This window comes from Oncorhynchus nerka, linkage group LG23, assembly GCF_034236695.1.
Source record: "Oncorhynchus nerka isolate Pitt River linkage group LG23, Oner_Uvic_2.0, whole genome shotgun sequence".
Lineage (NCBI taxonomy): Eukaryota > Metazoa > Chordata > Actinopteri > Salmoniformes > Salmonidae > Oncorhynchus > Oncorhynchus nerka.
Window position 1 is genome coordinate 38,263,548 of NC_088418.1, and position 21,444 is coordinate 38,284,991.

The 21,444-nt window shown below is 43.7% G+C and overlaps 1 protein-coding gene across 1 annotated transcript; it reads right to left on the bottom strand.

Annotated features, from left to right (window-relative positions):
- Positions 1 to 10,106: 10,106 nt before the first annotated feature.
- On the bottom strand, positions 10,107 to 12,052 carry LOC115106228 (nuclear factor 7, brain-like). The gene has a single exon (XM_029628789.2). It carries the CDS (start codon positions 11,990 to 11,992, stop codon positions 10,904 to 10,906), a length of 1,089 nt encoding a protein of 362 aa, XP_029484649.1. The 5' UTR covers positions 11,993 to 12,052; the 3' UTR covers positions 10,107 to 10,903.
- Positions 12,053 to 21,444: the final 9,392 nt, after the last annotated feature.

Here is a 21,444-nt window from a genome sequence, read left to right on the forward strand (position 1 = left end):
CTTCCTAAGTGGACAGTTTGATTTCACAGAAGTGTGATTGACTTGGAGTTACATTGTGTTGTTTTAAGTGTTCCCTTTATTTTTTTGAGCAGTCTATAACATTATGAAAAGAAGTCTTCGCACCTTTGAAGAAAATGCAGCCGTGCAACCTTAACAGACGGAAGTTTGTGGTGCATGGGCTAACCTTCCGGCCCAGAACAACCTTTATTCGTCAGAGCATACAGCCAAATAAAATGATATGCTGTGGTCTATTGTGTTTACCAGGATCCTCTGACTAAGGTAGTTTGATGTTCATCGAAAACTTGGTCGTTGTTGTTGACTTAGCATGTTGATAGAACATTTGATTTGCCTCTCAATTAGGAGTTCCAGAAATAGAGAGAGAGATATAATGTATTTATATCAAAGTATTTTATCAGTGCTGAACTCAATAGACTGTATGCATCATCAAGAGATAATGTTAGGGGAAAACCATTGACAGTGAACTCTGCTGTGGAGGTCACCTTCATTGTTGTAGGATAGTTGGGTCATTTCCTAGGCCCAAACCGAAGCGCTGACACCTTCATAGAATGAATGTTTGGCTAACTGTTGATATGTTGCACGGACTAAATGTGTATTTCTCTCTTCCTGTTTGCTGTTAATACCCCTCTATCCAGAAAGCAACATTCACAGCATGTTTCAAATGCAGTAACTACAGTATCTCTGGCACAGAGATCCTATTAAATTACTCGAGGGGATGGGTTCATAAACCTCATAATTAAAGAATGTGCTGATAATGGCAACGATTTTGGTAAAGGAGAAATCCAAACCATCTGATTGGAATTAATAGCATTAGGCATAGCTCTTGCTTTTACTTATTCAGGAAAATTAAAGGCATATGAGATATATATCAGAAATTGTATAATAGAAATATTGTCAACACAATATTGTAATATAAATGCAGCATGTACATGTTTTCTACCTATTTTCTGTATAAATACACTCAACAAAAAAATAAACGTCCTCTCACTGTCAACTGCGTGTATTTTCAGGAAACTTAACATGTGCAAATATTTGTATGAACATAAGATTAAACAACTGAGACATAAACTGAACAAGTTCCACAGACATGTGACTAACAAAAATGGAATAATGTGTCCCTGAACAAAGGGGGGGCCAAAATCAAAAGTAACAGTCCGTATCTGGTGTGGCCACCAGCTGTATTAAGTACTGCAGTGCATCTCCTCGTGGACTGCACCAGATTTGCAAGTTCTTGCTGTGAGATGTTACCCCACTCTTCCACCTAGGCACCAGCAAGTTCCCTGACATTTCTGGGGGGAATGGCCCTAGCCCTCACCCTCCGATCCAACAGGTCCCAGACGTGCTCAATGGGATTGAGATCCGGGCTCTTCGCTGGCCATGGAAGAACACTGAAATCACACACAGAATGAGCAGTATGGCTGTTGTCATTCTAATGCTGGAGGGTCATGTCAGGATGAGCCTGCAGGAAGGGTAGGACATGAGGGAGGAGGATGTCTTCCCTGTAACGCACAGCGTTGAGATTGCCTGAAATGACAACAAGCTCAGTCTGATGATGCTGTGACACACCGCCCCAGACCATGACGGACACTCCACCTCCAAATCAATCCCATTCCAGAGTACAGGCCTCGGGGTGTAACGCTCATTTCTTCGACGATAAATGCGAATCCGACCATCACCCCTGGTGAGACAAAACCGCGACTCGTCAGTGAACACTTTGCCAGTCCTGTCTGGTCCAGCGACGGTGGGTTTGTGCCCATATGCGTCATTTTTGCCAGTGAAGTCTGGTGAGGACCTGCCTTACAAAAGGCCTACAGGCCCCCAGTCCAGCCTCTCTCAGCCTATTGCGGACAGTCTGAGCACTGATGGAGGGATTGTGCGTTCCTGGTGTAACTCGGGCAGTTGTTGCCATCCTGTACCTGTCCCGCAGGTGTGATGTTCGGATGTACCGATCCTGATCGTCCTCGCAGTGGCAGTGGCAAACAACACCTACGTGTTGTTACACGTGGTCTGCCACTGCGAGGACGATCAGCTGTCCGTCCTGTCTCCTGTAGCACCGTCTTAGGCGTCTCACAGTACGGACATTGCAATTTATTGACCTGGCCACATCTGCAGTCCTCATGCCTCCTTGCAGCATGCCTAAGGCACATTCACGCAGATGAGCAGCGACCCTGGGCATCTTTCTTTTGGTATTTTTCAGAGTCAGTAGAAAGGCCTCTTTGGTGTCCTATGGGGTTAGTTTACGTTACATTGCTAACAGGACGAGAGCTAGGACGAGAGCTAGCATAGCTAACAAGTTAGCATGAGAACTCTTAAAACAACCAAAATACACTTCACATTATGACAAATTGTATGTCATTACATTGTACATTAGTTAATACATATTATGTGACAATTTGGATGTAATTATATCAAAGAAAGTCTTTATCTGGGAAAGGAGTGGAGAAGCATTTCCTACCTAACGTTACCAGTAATTCCATCAGCATAAAATAGTCTGAGGGAAAATGGTGCGCAAAAATAATACACCAGCTGGGGTGCAATATGATCAACAAACCACACGATGTCAGTCAAGTACCCTTGAAACCTGTCAATAGGAATAATTGAAACTAAGACCTATTCAAACATTAACTCAATAACATGAATTCAATGCTTATGAAACTAATTTTGGAGAGCTAAACAAATAAAACAGGATAGTTCTTACTCTTACAGACCATACGTGTCTCCGTGTTGTTGTTTTTGGAAAGGTGTGAGTGATACAATATCAGTACTTGTTGCATTTGCAACTCTTTCAGCCAGTATATGGCTGTGGATGCATAATGCATTGTTTGGAACATGGAATGTTGGCAGTAAAAAAAACAATAATATATTACATTTAAACTTTATTTAACTAGGCAAGTCAGTTAAGAACAAATTTGATACTGGGCCAAATTCGACACTGATGCCTCAAGCACAGATGCAGTGCCTTAGACCGATGTGCCACTCGAGAGCCCCATATATACAGTACCATTCAAAAGCTGCAAGAAATTTCCAAGAAACTGAAGATCTTGTGCAAAGCTGTGTACTCCTCCCTTCACAGAACAGCGCAAACTGGCCCTAACCAGAATAGAAAGAGGAGTGGGAGGCCCCAGTGCACAATTGAGCAAGAGGACAAGTATATTAGAGTGACTGTGCAAAGCTGCACTCGCTGACCTCTCCTTGCCACACTCAAATGTGAAGGTTGAACGGCTATTCAGCCAAATGAGTGTGGTCAAGTCAAAGTTAAGAAATAGAATGTCACTGCACACTCTCAACTCCATACTCCTGGTGCGGTATGGACTGAAGCTGGCTGGTTGATACCTTTTACCAGCACAAACTACCAAATGAAGTTCTGCATCAGTTTGGTACCACAGCAGCCACTCCATCCTCTTCTGCTGGTTCCATCTCCGTGACAATGCAGTTGGACAGTGAAGATGAAGAGGATTACCTTGCCAATCTATGATTCATCATATTTACAGTACGTATGCAAGGAGTGGACTTTCTGGAACTGGCGGAGACACACAGCTGATAGTGGCAGTGTGTACTGCAGTGTGTGCGAGAACAGTGGCAATATCTGGAGGAAACTATTGAGCAGCTAGCCAGCCAAGCAGCACAACAACCTGGAGAGAGATGCCTAGCGCACACATCATTATTTGAGTTAAGTTGCTTGTTCAATAAGATAGCATATATACCTTGTTATTATCTTGTACCTATAATTGTTGATCAGTTAGGTAGCATGTTAACTACCAATACACTGCTTAAAAATATAATTGTTAAGAATGTGTAGGTTTACTAGTTGAAAAGAAAATAAATTAAATGTAATTGTTCAATAATGTGTAATAGTTTAATAATTAAATGTGTTGTGTTTAAAAAAAAAAAAATATCTGATCATATAAAATGTGTTGTGTTTATATTACTTTTACATATAAAAATATATGATAATAAACAAACAAACCTAAACTAACAAAAACAAAAAACAAAAACAACTAGAGATGATTAGAAAGTTTAAAAAGCAAACAAAGTGCTTCTCTGCTGGCAAACTGGATCTACTGTAGAGGCAGCCTCTGCTCGGGACCACCGCCGTTTTCGATCACCCTCCTGAGGGCCAAGCGACTGTTTCACCTCAGACAGGAGACGAGGAGCGCGCAAGACTTCGCCTTGGAGTTCCGGACCTTGAATGCTGGTGCTGGATGGAATGACAGGTCCCTGATGGACCACTACCGATGCAGCCTCCGGGAGGACGTTCGCAGGGAGCTAGCTTGTCGGAACACCACACTCTCCCTCGACGGGCTTATAGACATGTCGATCCGACTGGACAACCTGCTAACTGCCCGCGGGCGTTCAGAGAGAGTCCTGTCAGTTCCACCTCCCAGCCCTCCCGCTCCAACTCTGATGGAGTTGGGAGGAGCTGCATCTAGGGGGACCGGGGGAGGAGGCTCCTCCTGGACCAACAGCGGCCGGAGAGGACACACTTCGGACCGGTGCTGGAGGAGTCCGTCTGGGAGTCGAGATGGCAGGCGGAACACTTCTCGGCCACCCCAGGTGAGTAGGCACCAAACTCACCCAGAGCTCCCTGTTGGTCACATGTTTTTTTTTTTTCCCCTGCGTTTTTTTCCCTCTCTCCAGCATAAGGCGCTAGTCGATTCAGGCGGAGCTGGGAGTTTTATGGATCGCGGACTCACCCTTAAGATGGGGATTCCGTTGGTGCAGATAGACCCACCCTTCCCCGTGCACTCCTTAGATAGCCGACCGTTAGGGTCAAGGTTGGTCAGGGAGGCCACGGTTCCGCTGGACATGGTAACGCAGGGGGATCATAGGGAGTGGATCACTTTCTACCTTATCGATTCACCTGCGTTTCCAATGGTGTTGGGGATACCCTGGCTGGCTATTATCTGGAGTTTTGGCCAAGTGGCGGCATCTATTACCTCACAGCTGAAGGGGGGGCCGGTGCGTTTACTGTGGTCGGCCGAGGCAGATGAACCAGTTGAAGGCGTTGTTTACTGACGCGCCCATGTTGGCGCATCCGGACCCATCGTTAGCGTTCATAGTGGAGGTGGATGCGTCCGAGGCTGGGGTCGGAGCCGTGCTGTCACAGCGTTCGGGAAACTCCGCCCCTGCACATTCTTTTCTAAGAAGCTGGGTCCGGCGGAACTATGATGTGGGGGACCGGGAGTCGCTAGCTATGGTAAAAGCCCTGAAGGTGTGGAGACACTGGCTTGAGGGGGCTAAGCACCCTTTCCTCATCTGGACTGACCACCGCAATCTGGAGTATATCCGGGCGGCGAGGAGACTGAATCCTTGTCAGGCTAGGTGGGCCATGTTCTTTACCCGATTTAGATTCACGATCTCTTATAGACCAGGTTCCCTCAACACTAAGGCCGACGGTCCATCGATCCTACTACCATTCTTCCAGCTTCTAGGCTGGTGGCTCCGGTGGTATGGGAGGTGGATGCGGACATCGAGCGGGCATTGCGGTTGGAACCTGCACCTTCACAGTGTCCTACCTGTCTCAGGTACGTGCCGCTTGGTGTCTGTGATCAATTGATTCGGTGGGCTCACACACTACCTTCTTCAGGTCAACCGGGGATTGCGAGGACAGGGCAGAGTCTTAGGGGAAAATACTGGTGGCCTACCTTAGCCAAGGACGTGAGGCTTTATGTCTCCTCCTGTTCGGTGTGCGCCCAGAGTAAGGCTCCTAGGCACCTGCCTAGAGGGAAGTTACAGCCCCTCCCGGTTCCACAACGGCCCTGGTCTCATCTGTCGTTGGACTTTCTTATGTCTTCCCCCGTCTCAGGGGAACACTACCATTCTGGTCATTGTGGATCGGTTCTCTAAGTCCTGCCGTCTCCTCCTCAGGCCTGGTCTCCCTACGGCCCTACAGACTGCGGAGGCTCTATTTACCCACGTCTTCCGGCACTATCGGGGTCCACAGTTCACGTCCCGTGTTTGGAGGGCGTTTATGGAACGTCTGGGGGTCTCGGTCAGCCTGACCTCTGGTTATCACCCGAGAGTAATGGGCAGGTGGAGAGAGTGAACCAGGAAGTGGGTAGGTTTCTGCGGTCGTATTGCCAGGACCGGCCAGGAGAATGGGCGAGGTACGTCCTATGGGCGGAGTTGGCCCAGAACTCACTCCGCCACTCCTCCACGAATATGTCGCCATTCCAATGCGTGCTGGGCTACCAGCCGGTCCTGGCTCCGTGGCATCAGAGTCAGACCGAAGCTCCTGCGGTGGAGGAGTGGGTACAGCGCTCTAGGGAGACTTGGCGGGCAGTCCAGGACGCTCTCAAGGAGGCCGGTGGACGGCAGAAGAAGAGCGCTGACCGCCACCTCAGTGAGGCCCCTGTGTTCGCACCAGGCGACAGGGTCTGGCTCTCGACCCGAAACCTGCCCCTCCGCATGCCCTGCCGGAAGCTGGGGCCGCTTTAAAGTCCTGAGGAGGATTAACAAGGTGTGTTATAGATTACAACTTCCCTTTTCTGTTTCATTTAGTTTTGTCTGATTAGTTGCACCTGTTTCTTGTTTAGGTTTTGGTTTTGAGCTATTTAAACCCGGTAGGCCCGCCAGCTTTTGTGCGGGCTTGTTTTCCATTATTTGATGTGTGTGATTTCTGTGGAAGTATTTTGTTCTCAAACCGTTTTCGTCCTGTTGTTTTGGACTGGGTCTTATTGCGCCCTTGTGTGTGGCGCTGACCGACACTGTTTTTTGGGAATAAATATTCCACATATCAACTACCTTGCTCTCTGCACCTGACTCCTCGACCCACTACTTCTAGAAGTACATGACACCCACTATGAATTTAAAATGTATTTTTTTCTTACGGCGAAGGGGGAACAAGACTTGAAAAGAGTTTTCAGAAGAGACCTCGGAGGGTTTCATACGTATACTCTTATGGTAGCTGTTGTTGTACCCCATTACTAAATCTTGAACTATATCGATATATCTATGCGTGTTGTGAGCTGTAAAATAGCGCCACATCCACTCCTTCAGAGTTCTGTTAAAGCGTTCAACAACTGAAGCTTTCAAATCCAAGCCTATAGCAAAATGTACTATATTGTGCTTCTTCATGAGTTTCTGAAAAGTATTATTTAAAAATGATTTTCCGCCATCAGTCTGCACTTTCTTGGGGGCTCCTCCATCCTTCAAGGGCCTGCATGTCACATAGATCCGCCTGAAATTGGGACAAGGGTTGAGTAGAAAAAACTCTATTTCTTGGAAATTGTTTTCTTACAGGTTTATGTAGAGTATGTGCATCCTGCTCTGATAACCAGTCATTCACTTTAGCACCGCTTAACCGGCTACTTGTTTCTTCAGCTATAGCTCTCTGTAAATGCTCCTTACCCCTATAAGACCCAGGGTTAGAGGGATTATAATAAATGTTTTTCAACATATGCTCAGCCATCCTTCTTGCCTCTCTGAGGTACAATAACGTTAATGAGCCACTTTCAAATAACAACAACATTTCATTTTCATTTTGAATTTTTATTTTAAGCATACATTTTGTATTACGTATACAGACAATTCAGAATTCGTTGCAGTATACATGTCCCCGTTTTCTCAACGATCACAGCATGCAACACCCTGTATATTTGGTTTAGATTAACAGGCTTGTGTACCTGAATTTTTAGAACACACTCGTCCGATATATAAGTATATATACAACAAATATGATACATATTACAATTAAATGGTGTTTCAAACAAATAAAGTAAAATCTTAGACAAAGTTGTTTCTAGTTCTTCAGAATCATCCACAAGACGGGATACCAATTGTGTCCATTGTAGACTCTCGCCCGCATGTCGTACATGATTCATGATTTGTTCCATTTTCAGCACATGCTCTACATTAGCCCAGGAATTGTGGGTTGTATAGAATGATACAATGTTCACTTTATTTTCAATAATTTGATGCATAACATTTGTAAGTTCTCTCAAAAGAAAAAAAGTATTTATTCTCTCTAACATCGTATACACATAGTTACATCTAAATAACAAATTGTCACTCGGTCTCTTGGGGTTTATTGAGCCAGAAAGTCATCACATCAGCCACCACAGCTTCCCTGTAATTGTTGTCGTCCACCAGTGTTGGATTTCTTTGAGTTTCTCGTGGATGTAGATTGCCTCCTTCAGTTCATGTAGGAAAGCCTTGGTTACCCTGTAAACTCTGGAAATAGACGGCACAAGACCCATAGACTCCCATATACTCCAGGGCTCTGACCAGGGATGGTATAAACCTGCAAGAACAAAGTCTTTTCACCAGCGCCTCAAAATGGTTGAAGATTTAGTATCTTGGGGGGTCGTATAGGCACGGATGCCTGCGCTGGCTGTGGTGATTGACCTCACAACCGATGCATTTTTCTCGTATATACTCTCCAATCACCACGTATATAAGCGTGGCTACAGAGGCCTTGATGGTGTCCACAAAAATAGTACTGACCACCCCATTAAACACATCCTCAGGTTGTGTATATGTAGGGGGTGTCGCGGGTCTTGCCAGGGGGGAGTCAGTACTAGGGGGGAGTAGAATGTTGGGCTGCGAGACATAGAGTCCTTAGGGTCTGGCCCCCATGACGTTTCGGAGTCCTGGTATGTGGTATGAATATCCATGGTATATGCGGAAATTAAGAACTGGAGGCTTTAAGGGCCATCCTTTTATTGTTGAACCAGTCCTTTGGGTATCAGGGCGTGGTTAACGCAGCCGCGTACTTAGTTTTCTTCGGGGGATGACCCTTCTGAGGATGTACCTTCTTGGTGCTCCTTTGAATCATAATCCTCAGGATTCGTATATATTATGCACTTCCTTACATGAACAATGCTCTGCCGCTGTTGGCTCTGTACAAAAAGAGCGTCCAACAACTCTAACATTTTCAATTCCATTAAATCCCAACTTTTAAAAGGAATAAGCAGGTGATAAGTCTCAGTTCGGGACACACAACCTTGCGAAAAACCGTCCAGTCTTCAAGCCCGTAGTCCACTCCTAAAGTCTGGTCGGTATATTCTTCTCCTTTGGCTACCGTATATAGGTTCACTCTACAGGCCAGGTACTTAAACTGATACCCCCATTGCTGTCCATTAGACATCAGCACTTGATCTTTCAGCGCAGTTGTGGGCGGTATTTGTGTTCTATACACACATAGAAACGTTTTTTTTTGGCGCATCGTATATTGTGGCTTTATACTTGGCCCTTTCTCTATGTTTCAGCCGCGGTCCTGCTTCCGTTGTTACAGTCATCACAGCTTTGCCACTGATCACAAAATCCATGTTTATTTTTAAAATCTTGTTTACTCTTCTGGGGCCGCATGTCTTGTTCTGGGCTTTATTTATAATGCGTCTGCCACACCCAATACCCCAGGACATTCCTGCTTCATAGACAACAGCCCTAAGGTCAATAAAACAGGGGGTGGGGGGGCCATACTCTTTGAAATGTTCAAACACCCCCCAGTTCAAAGAGGTCCCTAGACATCAATCATCATGACAACTTCAAAGGAATAGATACAATATATGCATAAATTAGCACACCCTCTAATACGTGAGAACAGGAACAGGATGCCCACATTTGGGCATAAGCACGTGATCAGTTCCTGTCTGAATGTCCTGACCGGATGCCCAAATATGGGCATGCACACATCATCCGGACATTGGGTCATATATCAAACGTTTGATGTGTGCCGTCTACTTTATTCTCTCTACTGTAGAACCCAGTTCCTACATTTTAATATATAAATGTTTTTTATCAAACAACACTACACTACATTTTATCTCTGGGACCCTAAGGATGACAAATCAGAGCAATATTACTGAATGTAAGTACATTATTTACCTTCAGAGGTGAATGTATCAAACCAGTTGCCGTACTAAAAGTGTTTTGTTGTTGTGCACTATCCTCTAAACAATAGCATGGTATTTTCTTGCTGTAATAGCTACTGTAAATAGGACACTGCAGTTAGATTAACAAGAATTTAAGCTTTCTGCCCATATAAGACGTCTATGTCCAGGAAAGTTGTCTGTTGTTTACAATGTCATTCTAGTCACATTATCGCATATTGAAGTTAGATTAACAAGAATTTAAGCTTTCTTAGGTCACAGTTTGACACTTTTTTAAATGTATTCATATAAATCCATTGATCTTGAGAATTGAGTGCATTATACCTGCCTGGGACCTGAGATCCTCAAAAGGTTCTACAGCTTCAACATCGAGAGCTGGTTGCATCACTGCCTTGTACGGCAATTGCTCGGCCTCTGACCGCAAGGCACTACAGAGGGTAGTGCGTACGGCCCAGTACATTACTGGGGCTAAGCTGCCTGCCATCCAGGACCTCTACACCAGGCGGTGTCAGAGGAAGGCCCTAAAAATTGTGAAAGACTGTTCTCTCTACTACCGCATGGCAAGCTGTACCGGAATGCCAAGTATAGGATAAAAAGGCTTCTCAACAGTTTTTACCCCCAAGCCATAATAATCCTGAACAGGTAATCACATGGCTACCCGGACTATTTGAATTGTGTGCCCACCCCCAACCCCCCTCTTTTTACGCTGCTGCTACTCTGTTTATCACTATAAGGTGATATACAACACCTGTTGTATTCGGCGCACGTGACAAATAAACTTTGATTTGATTTGATTAATCACTAATGCTAAAATCTAAAAAGAAACATCTAAATATAATCTAAAATCTATATGATCTTCTTTACACATTCCAAATGCACACAATAATTTGTTTCTCAGTGCCACAATTCAAACCAATACAGCTATTACTATAAAACTTTTGAAAATAATACACACTATTCATTCAAATCAATCACATCAATAGAAGTAATCAGATTACAAGAGCACAATCCGTTTGTAAAGAGGAAAGTCACTTTGAGACATGACTCAGTATCTAAAAACTGACATGAAATTTACTCTTGTCTTTTTTAGATTTACTCTTTTTAAAGACTAAATGGTTGGATTTGGGTTGAGAAATGCTTCTGGAAAGACTTTTCTTCAGACCCTCTGAGTCCAGGAAGCCAAGCAGGCTCTGCAACTCTGTCCCGGCTGGGCCACGTTGTATCATGACTGAGTTGGGGAGTGTGACGGATGGTTTGGGCTGTGTAGCAGATAGGCCCAGGATTGTCCAGGGTTTCTGTGGACTGGGAGGGGGGCATTTCCTCATCAAAGGTCCCTGCAGTTTTCCAACCTCTCTCACCAGCCTCGCCTCGGCCTCACCCTTTTCTGTCCACCACATGACGAACTCCCTGGGCTCAGCAATGTTCATCGCTGACTTTAAGATGGCCTGTCTCTCCCAGCCTTCTGCCAACACTTCCTCTATCTCGGTTAGTTTAGTCTCAAAGTCCATGTCCATATCCTCTATCTCCCTCATGGCCTGCTCCTCTCTCAGTCTCAGCTGCTCTCTGAGCTCCTCAAACTGGGAGCTTATCTCGGCTTTGAGTCTGACGTTTCTCTCCCGCGTGTTCGCCGTGATGCCTCGCTCGCTCTCCAGGAACCTGACCACCATGTTGATATCCTCTTGAAGGTAGATTAAGTCAGAGACTAGTTTCTCCATGACATCATCTTGTGCCTCTTTCACAGGTTTGAACTTGTGTCCTGCGTGGGCTCTCCCGTCTCTGCATACAACACAGATGAACCGTTTGTCTGTATCACAGAACAATTGCAAAATTTCATTGTGTTTAGAACACATGTCTTGTCCTGCTGTGGTTCTCTGTCTCCATTCACCATGATCGGAAGACTGTTCCACCCCTTCAGGTTTAGGTTTAAGTCTAGGTTTAGGTTTAGGCTTGTTGATTTCAAAGGTTGAGTCTCTGAATAGGCAAGATCCGCACAACGGACATTGCTGGAGGGTCTTCAGGCTTTGTTGGATGCAGCTCTTACAGAAGGTGTGCTGGCAGTTGAGAGACACAGGCTCAGTGAAAACCTCCGTGCAGATCGAACAACGGAGGTGGTCTGTGAGGGGAGAGGAGGCTGTGGCCATACTGGAATGACTGCAGACGTGTCAGAAGTGAGAGAAAAGGAAGGTGCCTACCTGAGCTTTCTGTAGATCCTCCTACAATGAGAAAGAAAGTGTAGGAGTGTCTTAGCCTGGGTACCAGTCTGTTCATGCCATCATGCCACTCATTGACACTACTCTTTGCATGACAAGGGCAAGGGAAAGGAAGAGGAAAGGGGGATACCTAGTCAGTTGTGCAACTGAATGCAATCAAGGATTTGGAATGAAGCACACACAGATCTGGGACCAGGCTAGGAGAAAGCATGAAGAAAAGTCGACTTTGCTCTCAAAATATCATACAGTAATTGTTATATAGCACTATGGGAATCATTATATGACCTGGGGTGTGGTACTTTAAAGGAATCATGCTGTAACTGCCAGAAAATGAATGTCGTAACATTATAAAAATACGTTTCACCACCCTTGAAGAGAATGCAAGAATGCACAGATCCTTAAAGGGATATACAGTGCCTTGCGAAAGTATTCGCCCCCCTTGAACTTTGCGACCTTTTGCCACATTTCAGGCTTCAAACATAAAGATATAAAACTGTATTTTTTTGTGAAGAATCAACAACAAGTGGGACACAATCATGAAGTGGAACGGCATTTATTGGATATTTCAAACTTTTTTAACAAATCAAAAACTGAAAAATTGGGCGTGCAAAATTATTCAGCCCCTTTACTTTCAGTGCAGCAAACTCTCTCCAGAAAGTTCAGTGAGGATCTCTGAATGATCCAATGTTGACCTAAATGACTAATGATGATAAATACAATCCACCTGTGTGTAATCAAGTCTCCGTATAATGCACCTGCACTGTGATAGTCTCAGAGGTCCGTTAAAAGCGCAGAGAACATCATGAAGAACAAGGAACACACCAGGCAGGTCCGAGATACTGTTGTGAAGAAGTTTAAAGCCGGATTTGGATACAAAACGATTTCCCAAGCTTTAAACATCCCAAGGAGCACTGTGCAAGCGATAATATTGAAATGGAAGGAGTATCAGACCACTGCAAATCTACCAAGACCTGGCCGTCCCTCTAAACTTTCAGCTCATACAAGGAGAAGACTGATCAGAGATGCAGCCAAGAGGCCCATGATCACTCTGGATGAACTGCAGAGATCTACAGCTGAGGTGGGAGACTCTGTCCATAGGACAACAATCAATATACAACAAAACAATATATTGCACAAATCTGGCCTTTATGGAAGAGTGGCAAGAAGAAAGCCATTTCTTAAAGATATCCATAAAAAGTGTTGTTTAAAGTTTGCCACAAGCCACCTGGGAGACACACCAAACATGTGGAAGAAGGTGCTCTGGTTAGATGAAACCAAAATTGAACTTTTTGGCAACAATGCAAAACGTTATGTTTGGCGTAAAAGCAACACAGCTCATCACCCTGAACACAACATCCCCACTGTCAAACATGGTGGTGGCAGCATCATGGTTTGGGCCTGATTTTCTTCAGCAGGGACAGGGAAGATGGTTAGAATTGATGGGAAGATGGATGGAGCCAAATACAGGACCATTCTGGAAGAAAACCTGATGGAGTCTGCAAAAGACCTGAGACTGGGACGGAGATTTGTCTTCCAACAAGACAATGATCCATAACATAAAGCAAAATCTACAACGGAATGGTTCAAAAATAAACATATCCAGGTGTTAGAATGGCCAAGTCAAAGTCCAGACCTGAATCCAATCGAGAATCTGTGGAAAGAACTGAAAACTGCTGTTCACAAATGCTCTCCATCCAACCTCACTGAGCTCGAGCTGTTTTGCAAGGAGGAATGGGAAAAATTTTCAGTCTCTCGATGTGCAAAACTGATAGAGACATACCCCAAGCGACTTACAGCTGTAATCGCAGCAAAAGGTGGCGCTACAAAGTATTAACTTAAGGGGGCTGAATAATTTTGCACGCCCAATTTTTCAGTTTTTGATTTGTTAAAAAAGTTTGAAATATCCAATAAATGTCGTTCCACTTCATGATTGTGTCCCACTTGTTGTTGATTCTTCACAAAAAAATACAGTTTTATATCTTTATGTTTGAAGCCTGAAATGTGGCAAAAGGTCGCAAAGTTCAAGGGGGCCGAATATTTTCGCAAGGCACTGTAATGTATCTATATCAATGTCTTTATCAGTGCTGAACTCAAAAGCGATATTGACTGTATGTGTCAGAAGAATGGAGAAATTGTGTGCGAATTTACAAATCATGAGGCAAATTGTTCTGAAAAAACAGCACTTTGCCGCTCTTTTTTTGGCATCTATATATTTTATTATACCAAATCAAAAGTGGTTGAAAAGGGCTGTGGCAAATGTCAGGCCAACTCTTATTTTATTTCAGTCAGTTACGTATATTGGTTCATCTTGTAGACAGTAAGTTACATTTATTCGCACTTCACAATAGTATCTTGTATGCTAACGTTAGCTTTTTGGTTCCTGCTGGATGCAACCCCAGTGAACATTGTGCCTTTTTAGCTAGCTGCTTGCCGTTATTAATTATGTAAAAAAGACAATCAACAATAACAATTGTGTATAAGCACATAGGAATACTTCTTAACAAATTATTGAGCTTTTTATTTCATGACTTAAAAGTGTCTGGCTGTGAGTGACTGACGGACTGTGAAACTCAATCTCCCATGATTCCGTAGTACTGGAACTGACCATTGTGTTCGTTCTTATTATACCTGTGGTTGTGTTAAATACTGCACCCAACTTAAAATGAGCAATTACTCTGCATATAATACATAACACATAACAGAATAAACTAGTTAGCCTTTTAATTAGATCTTTGATGGTGTAGCTAGTTTATTTATGGCCTGTGTGTCCCATATAAATATGATTCCATAGCTTGTCACGCCCTGACCGTAGATTGCTTTGTATGTTTCTATTTTTTGTTTGGTCAGGGTGTGATGTGGGTGGGCATCCTATGGTTGTATGTCTAGGTTTTGTATTTCTATGTTTTGGCCGGGTATGGTTCTCAATCAGGGACAGCTGTCTTCCGTTGTCTCTGATTGAGAACCATACTTAGGTAGCCTGTTTTCCCACTGTTAGTTGTGGGTGGTTATTTTCTGTTTAGTGTTTTCACCTTGCAGGACTGTTTTTGGTTATATAGTATAGTTATAATATAGTTAATAAATAATAATTTGAGCGTTGTTCTCACCTAAGATCTTAATGTATTAAAGCTGATAAAGAACAAAACTTTTTAGTGTTAACTGTGGAGCCATGCCTTTTGCTTTTGCACAATATAACACAGTTCCCACGATAATGAAAATCAACCATCCACAATGTCTACCAATTTACTTCTGTCATGAGTGAACCTTCTATATACAGTTCTGAACCTTCTATTTCTTGTTGAAAAACTATAGTTTCTACTTTGTGTATGACACAAGTAATTCTTCCAACAATTATTTACAGAAAGATTATTTCACTTATAATTAACTGTATCACAATTCCAGTGGGTCAGAAGTTTATGTACACTAAGTTTACTGTGCCTTTAAACAGCTTGGAAAATTCCATAAAATGATGTCATGGCTTTAGAAATTTCTGATAGGAGGTGTACCTGTGGATGTACAGTGGGGCAAAAAAGTATTTAGTCAGCCACCAATTGTGCAAGTTCTCCCACTTAAAATGATGAGAGAGGCCTGTAATTTTTATCATAGGTACACTTCAACTATGACAGACAAAATGGAGAGAAGAAAATCCAGAAAATCACATTGTAGGATTTTAAATGAATTTAAATGCAAATTATGGTGGAAAATAAGTATTTGGTCAATAACAAAAGTTTATCTCAATACTTTGTTATATACCCTTTGTTGGCAATGACAGAGGTCAAACGTTTTCTGTAAGTCTTCACAAGGTTTTCACACACTGTTGCTGGTATTTTGGCCCATTCCTCCATGCAGATCTCCTCTAGAGCAGTGATGTTTTGGGGCTGTTGCTGGGCAACACGGACTTTCAACTCCCTCCAAAGATTTTCTATGGGGTTGAGATCTGGAGAATGGCTAAGCCACTCCAGGACCTTGAAATGCTTCTTACGAAGCCATTCCTTCGTTGCCCGGACGGTGTGTTTGGGATCATTGTCATGCTGAAAGACCCAGCCACGTTTCATCTTCAATGCCCTTGCTGATGGAAGGAGGTTTTCACTCAAAATCTCACGATACATGGCCCCATTCATTCTTTCCTTTACACGGATCAGTCGTCCTGGTCCCTTTGCATAAAAACAGCCCCAAAGCATGATGTTTCCACCCCCATGCTTCACAGTAGGTATGGTGTTCTTTGGATGCAACTCAGCATTCTTTGTCCTTCAAACACGAAGAGTTGAGTTTTTACCAAAAAGTTATATTTTGGTTTCATCTGACCATATGACATTCTCCCAATCTTCTTCTGGATCATCCAAATGCTCTCTAGCAAACTTCAGACGGGCCTGGACATGTACTGTCTTAAGCAGGGGGACACGTCTGGCACTGCAGGATTTGAGTCCCTGGCGGCGTAGTGTGTTACTGATGGTAAGTTTTGTTACTTTGGTCCCAGCTCTCTGCAGGTCATTCACTACGTCCCCCCGTGTGGTTCTGGGATTTTTGCTCACCGTTCTTGTGATCATTTTGACCCCACGGGGTGAGATCTTGCGTGGAGCCCCAGATCGAGGCAGATTATCAGTGGTCTTGTATGTCTTCCATTTCCTAATAATTGCTCCCACAGTTGATTTCTTCAAACCAAGCTGCTTACCTATTGCAGATTCAGTCTTCCCAGCCTGGTGCAGGTCTACAATTTTGTTTCTGGTGTCCTTTGACAGCTCTTTGGTCTTGGCCATAGTGGAGTTTGGAGTGTGACTGTTTGAGGTTGTGGACAGGTGTCTGTTATACTGATAACAAATTCAAACAGATGCCATTAATACAGGTAACGAGTGGTTGACAGAGGAGCCTCTTAAAGAAGAAGTTACAGGTGTGTGAGAGCCAGAAATCTTGCTTTGTTTGTAGGTGACCAAATACTTATTTTCCACCATAATTTGCAAATAAATAAATTAAAAATCCTACAATGTGATTTTCTGGATTTTTTTTCTAATTTTGTCTGTCATAGTTGAAGTGTACCTATGATGAAAATTACAGGCCTCTCTCATATTTTTAAGTGGGAGAACTTGCACAATTGGTGGCTCACTAAATACTTTTTTGCCCCACTGTATGTGAGAATGCTGTTCATTCACTGCAGCTCAGCGTTCAACACTATTGTGCCCACGAAGCTCATCACTAAGCTAAGGACCCTGGGAGTAAACACCTCCCTCTGCAACTGGAACCTGGACTTCCTGACGGGCCGCCCAAGGTGGTAAGGGTAGGCAACAACACGTCTGCCATGCTAATCCTCAACACTGGGGCCCCTCAGAGGTGTGTATATAGTCCCCTCCTGTACTCCCTGTTCACCCACAACTACGTGGCCAAATACAACTCCAACATCATCATTATGTTTTTTTATGAAGGCCTAAAAAAATGTCAGATTCCAGTCACCCATGTCATAGACTGTTCTCTCTGCTACCACACGACAAGCGGAACCGGAGCGCCAAGTCTAGGACCAACAGATTCTACCCCCAAGCCATAAGACTTGCTGGACTATTTACATTGACACCCCCCCTCCATTTGCCTTGTACACTGCTGCTACTCGCTGTTTATTATCTATGCATAGTCACTTCACCCCTACCTACATGTACAAATTACCTCGAATAACTTGTACCCCTGCATATTAACTCAGTACCGGTATTCTCAGTATTGTTATTTTATTGTGTTACTTTTTATTATTTTTTATTTTAGTGTATTTGGTAAATATTTTCTTAACTCTTCTTGAACTGCACTGTTGGTTAGAGGCTTGTAAAGTAAGCATTTCACGGTAAGGTCTACACTACACATGTGACAAATATAGTTTGATTTGATTTGATTTCCATTCTATGTTTGATTTTAATAAATACTTTTGGATCAGAAGGAGTGAGCTGCAAAGCGACAGTCACCTGCTCCTGCCACTAGCCTTACTCCTGTCCAATGGTTAGAGAGGGACAGCAGAGGCAACATAATTCACTGAAGACCTGGACTAAAAAGGTCTAAAAAAAGGTCTAAGAAGGCCTACTAACATGGTGTTATGTACCTATTTTGTTTTGTGTGTTTGTTTACACATGTAAAGTGTAACCATGTTTTCTAAATAGATATCATATGCCAGTCCTGTCTGCCTCATGGGCTACAATACCTATTTTGCCAATTGTCCTGGACCCTTTTACTGCCTACACTGTTTTGGTTAGTGATTATTGTCTTATTTCACTGTAGAGCCTCCAGCCCTGCTCAATATGCCTTAGCAAGCCCTTTTGTTTCTGCTCCCACACATGTGGTGACCTCACCTGGTCTAAATGATGTCCCAAGAGACAAAACCTCTCTCATCGTCACTCAATGCTTTGGCGTATTCACATCCTACCATACCCTTGTCTGTACATTATGTCTTGAATCTACTGTTCCATGCCCAGAAAACTGCTCCTTTTACTCTCTTTTCCGAATGCACTAGAAGACCAGTTCTTATAGCCTTTAGCAGTACCCTTATCCGTCCTCTGTTCCTCTGGTGATGTAGAGGTTAATCCATGCCCTGCAGCGCCTAGCTCCACCCCCATTTCCCAGGTGCTCTCATTTGTTGACTTCTGTAATAGCAAAAGCCTTGGTTTCATGCATGTTAACATTAGAAGCCTCCTCACCAACTACTCCTCCCAGCTGCCCACTGCACTGAGGCTAGGAAACACTGTCACCACCGATAAATCCATAATAATTGAGAATTTCAATAAGCATTTTTCTACGGCTGGCTATGCTTTCCACCTGGCTACCCCTACCCTGGTCAACAGCCCTGCACCCCCCACAGCAACTTGCCCAAACCTCCCCCATTTCTCATTCACCCAAATCCAGATAGCTGATGTTCTAAAATAGCTGCAAAATCTGGACCACTACAAATCCCCTGGGCTAGACAATCTGGACCCTCTCTTTCTAAAATTATCCGCCACATCTGTTGCAACCCCTATTACTAGCCTGTTCAACCTCTCTTTCGTATTGTCTGGTATCACCAAAGATTGGAAAGCTGCCACAGTCACCCAAGGTCCTAAACTCAAGGTCCTAAATGATATCATAACCGCCATCGATAAAAGACAATACTGTGCAGCCGTATTCATCGACCTGGCCAAGGATTTTGACTCTGTCAATCACCACATTCTTATCGGCAGACTCAACAGCCTTGGTTTCTCAAATGATTGCCTCGCCTGGTTCACCAACTACTTCTCCAATAGAGTTCAGTATGTCAAATCGGAGGGCCTGTTGTCCGGACCTCTGCCAGTCTCTATGGGGGTGCACAGGGTTCAATTCCCGGGCCGACTCTCTTCTCTGTGTACATCAATGATGTCGCTCTTGCTGCTGGTGATTCTTTGATCCACCTCTACGCAGACCACACCATTCTGTATACCTCTGGCCCTTCTTTGGACACTGTGTTAACTAACTTCCAGATGTGCTTCAGTGCCATAAAACTATCCTCCTGCTCTTAAATGCAAGTTAAACTAAATGCATGCTCTTCAACTGATCGCTGCCCTCACCTGCCCCCCCCCCCCCGTCCAGCATCACTACTCTGGACAGTTCTGACTTAGAATATGTGGACAACTACAAATACCTAGGTGTCTGGTTAGACTGTAAACTCTCCTTCCAGACTCACATTAAACATGTCCAATCCAAAATTAGATCTAGAATCGGCTTCCTATTTTGCAACAAAGCATCCTTCACTCATGCTGCCAAACATACCCTTGTAAAACTGATCGTCCTACCGATCCTCGACTTCTGCGACGTAATTTTACAAAATATCCCCCAACACTCTACTCAGAAAATTGGATGCAGTCTATCACAGTGCCATCCGTTTTGTCACCAAAGCCCCATATACTACCCACCACTGCGATCTGTATGCTCTCATTGGCTGGCCCTCGCTTCATACTCTTCGCCAAACCCACTGGCTCCAGGTCATCTACAAGTCTCTGCTAGGTAAAGCCCTGCCTTATCTCAGCTCACTGGTCACCATAGCAGCACCCACCCGTAGCACGCGCTCCAGCAGATGTATCTCACTGGTCACCCCCAAAGCCAATTCTTCCTTTAGCCGCTTCTCCTTCCAGTTCTCTGCTGCCAATGATTGGAACGAACTGCAAAATCTCTGAAGCTGGAGACTCTTACCTCCCTCACTAGCTTTAAGCACCAGCTGTCAGAGCAGCTCACAGATCACTGCACCTGTAGATAGTTCATCTGTAAATAGCCCATCCAATCTACCTCATCCCCATACTGTATTTATTTATTTATCTTGCTCCTTTGCACCCCAGTATCTCTACTTGCACATTCATCTTCTGCACATCCTACCATTCCGGTGTTTAATTGCTAAATTGTAATTTCTTCGCGACCATGGCATATTTATTGCCTTACCCCTCTTATCCTACCTCATTTGCACATGCTGTATATAGATTTTTCTACTGTATTATTGATTGTATGTTTGTTTATTCCATGTGTAACTCTATGGTGTTGTATGTGTTGAACTGCTTTGCTTTATCTTGGCCAGGTTGCAGTTGCAAATCAGTACTTGTTCTTAACTAGCCTACCTGGTTAAATGCAGGTGAAATAAAATCATAAAAATAACAATTATTTTTATCTTCTGCACATCTATCACTCCAGCGATAAATTACTAAATTGTAATTACTTCGCCACTGTGGTCTATTTATTGCCTTACCTCCCTAATCTTATCTCATTTGCACACACTGTATATAGATTTTTTTCTATTGTGTTATTGACTGTACGTTTGTTTATTCCATGTGTGTTGTTGTTTGTGTCGCACTGCTTTGCTTTATCTTGGCCAGGTCGCAGTTGTAAATGAGAACTTGATCTCAACTGGCCTACTTGGTTAAATAAATGTGAAACAAAGAAAATAAAAACATTTAAATTGTATATTATTGTCATCAAAGGTCACAGAGGAAGACATGGACCTTACCGGAACAGGTCACCATATTGCAGCTAATGGCGGGGGTGAGCATCGCCCAAAATAGAGCTTGATCCTGGGGCATCTGACCCTAAAACACGATTTCTCCACCGCCCCCCCGAGAAGTTTCACATTTCTGTTTTAACCCTAAACTACCCCAAATAATTTCATTAGTCAAAAGCTTGATGATTAATTGACTAATTGAACCATTTGTGCACGTTAAGGGTTAAAACAAAAATGTGAAACTTCTGGAGGGGCCCGAGGAGAGGTTTAGTATAACCTGCCCTAAAGGAACTCCAAGGGAGATGCCAAGAGCGAGAACTCCCTTGGGGAGACTTATCAACAGACTTATCAAGGTTAGGATCGTTACACTACTCCCTCGGTTCAGAAAACACAACCTGTGCTTCTCTATCACAAATCCCTCACACCT

Excerpts from the sequence above, each read along its gene's own strand:
- LOC115106228 (XM_029628789.2), bottom strand. The coding sequence starts at position 11,992 with ATGGCCACAGCCTCCTCTCCCCTCACAGACCACCTCCGTTGTTCGATC.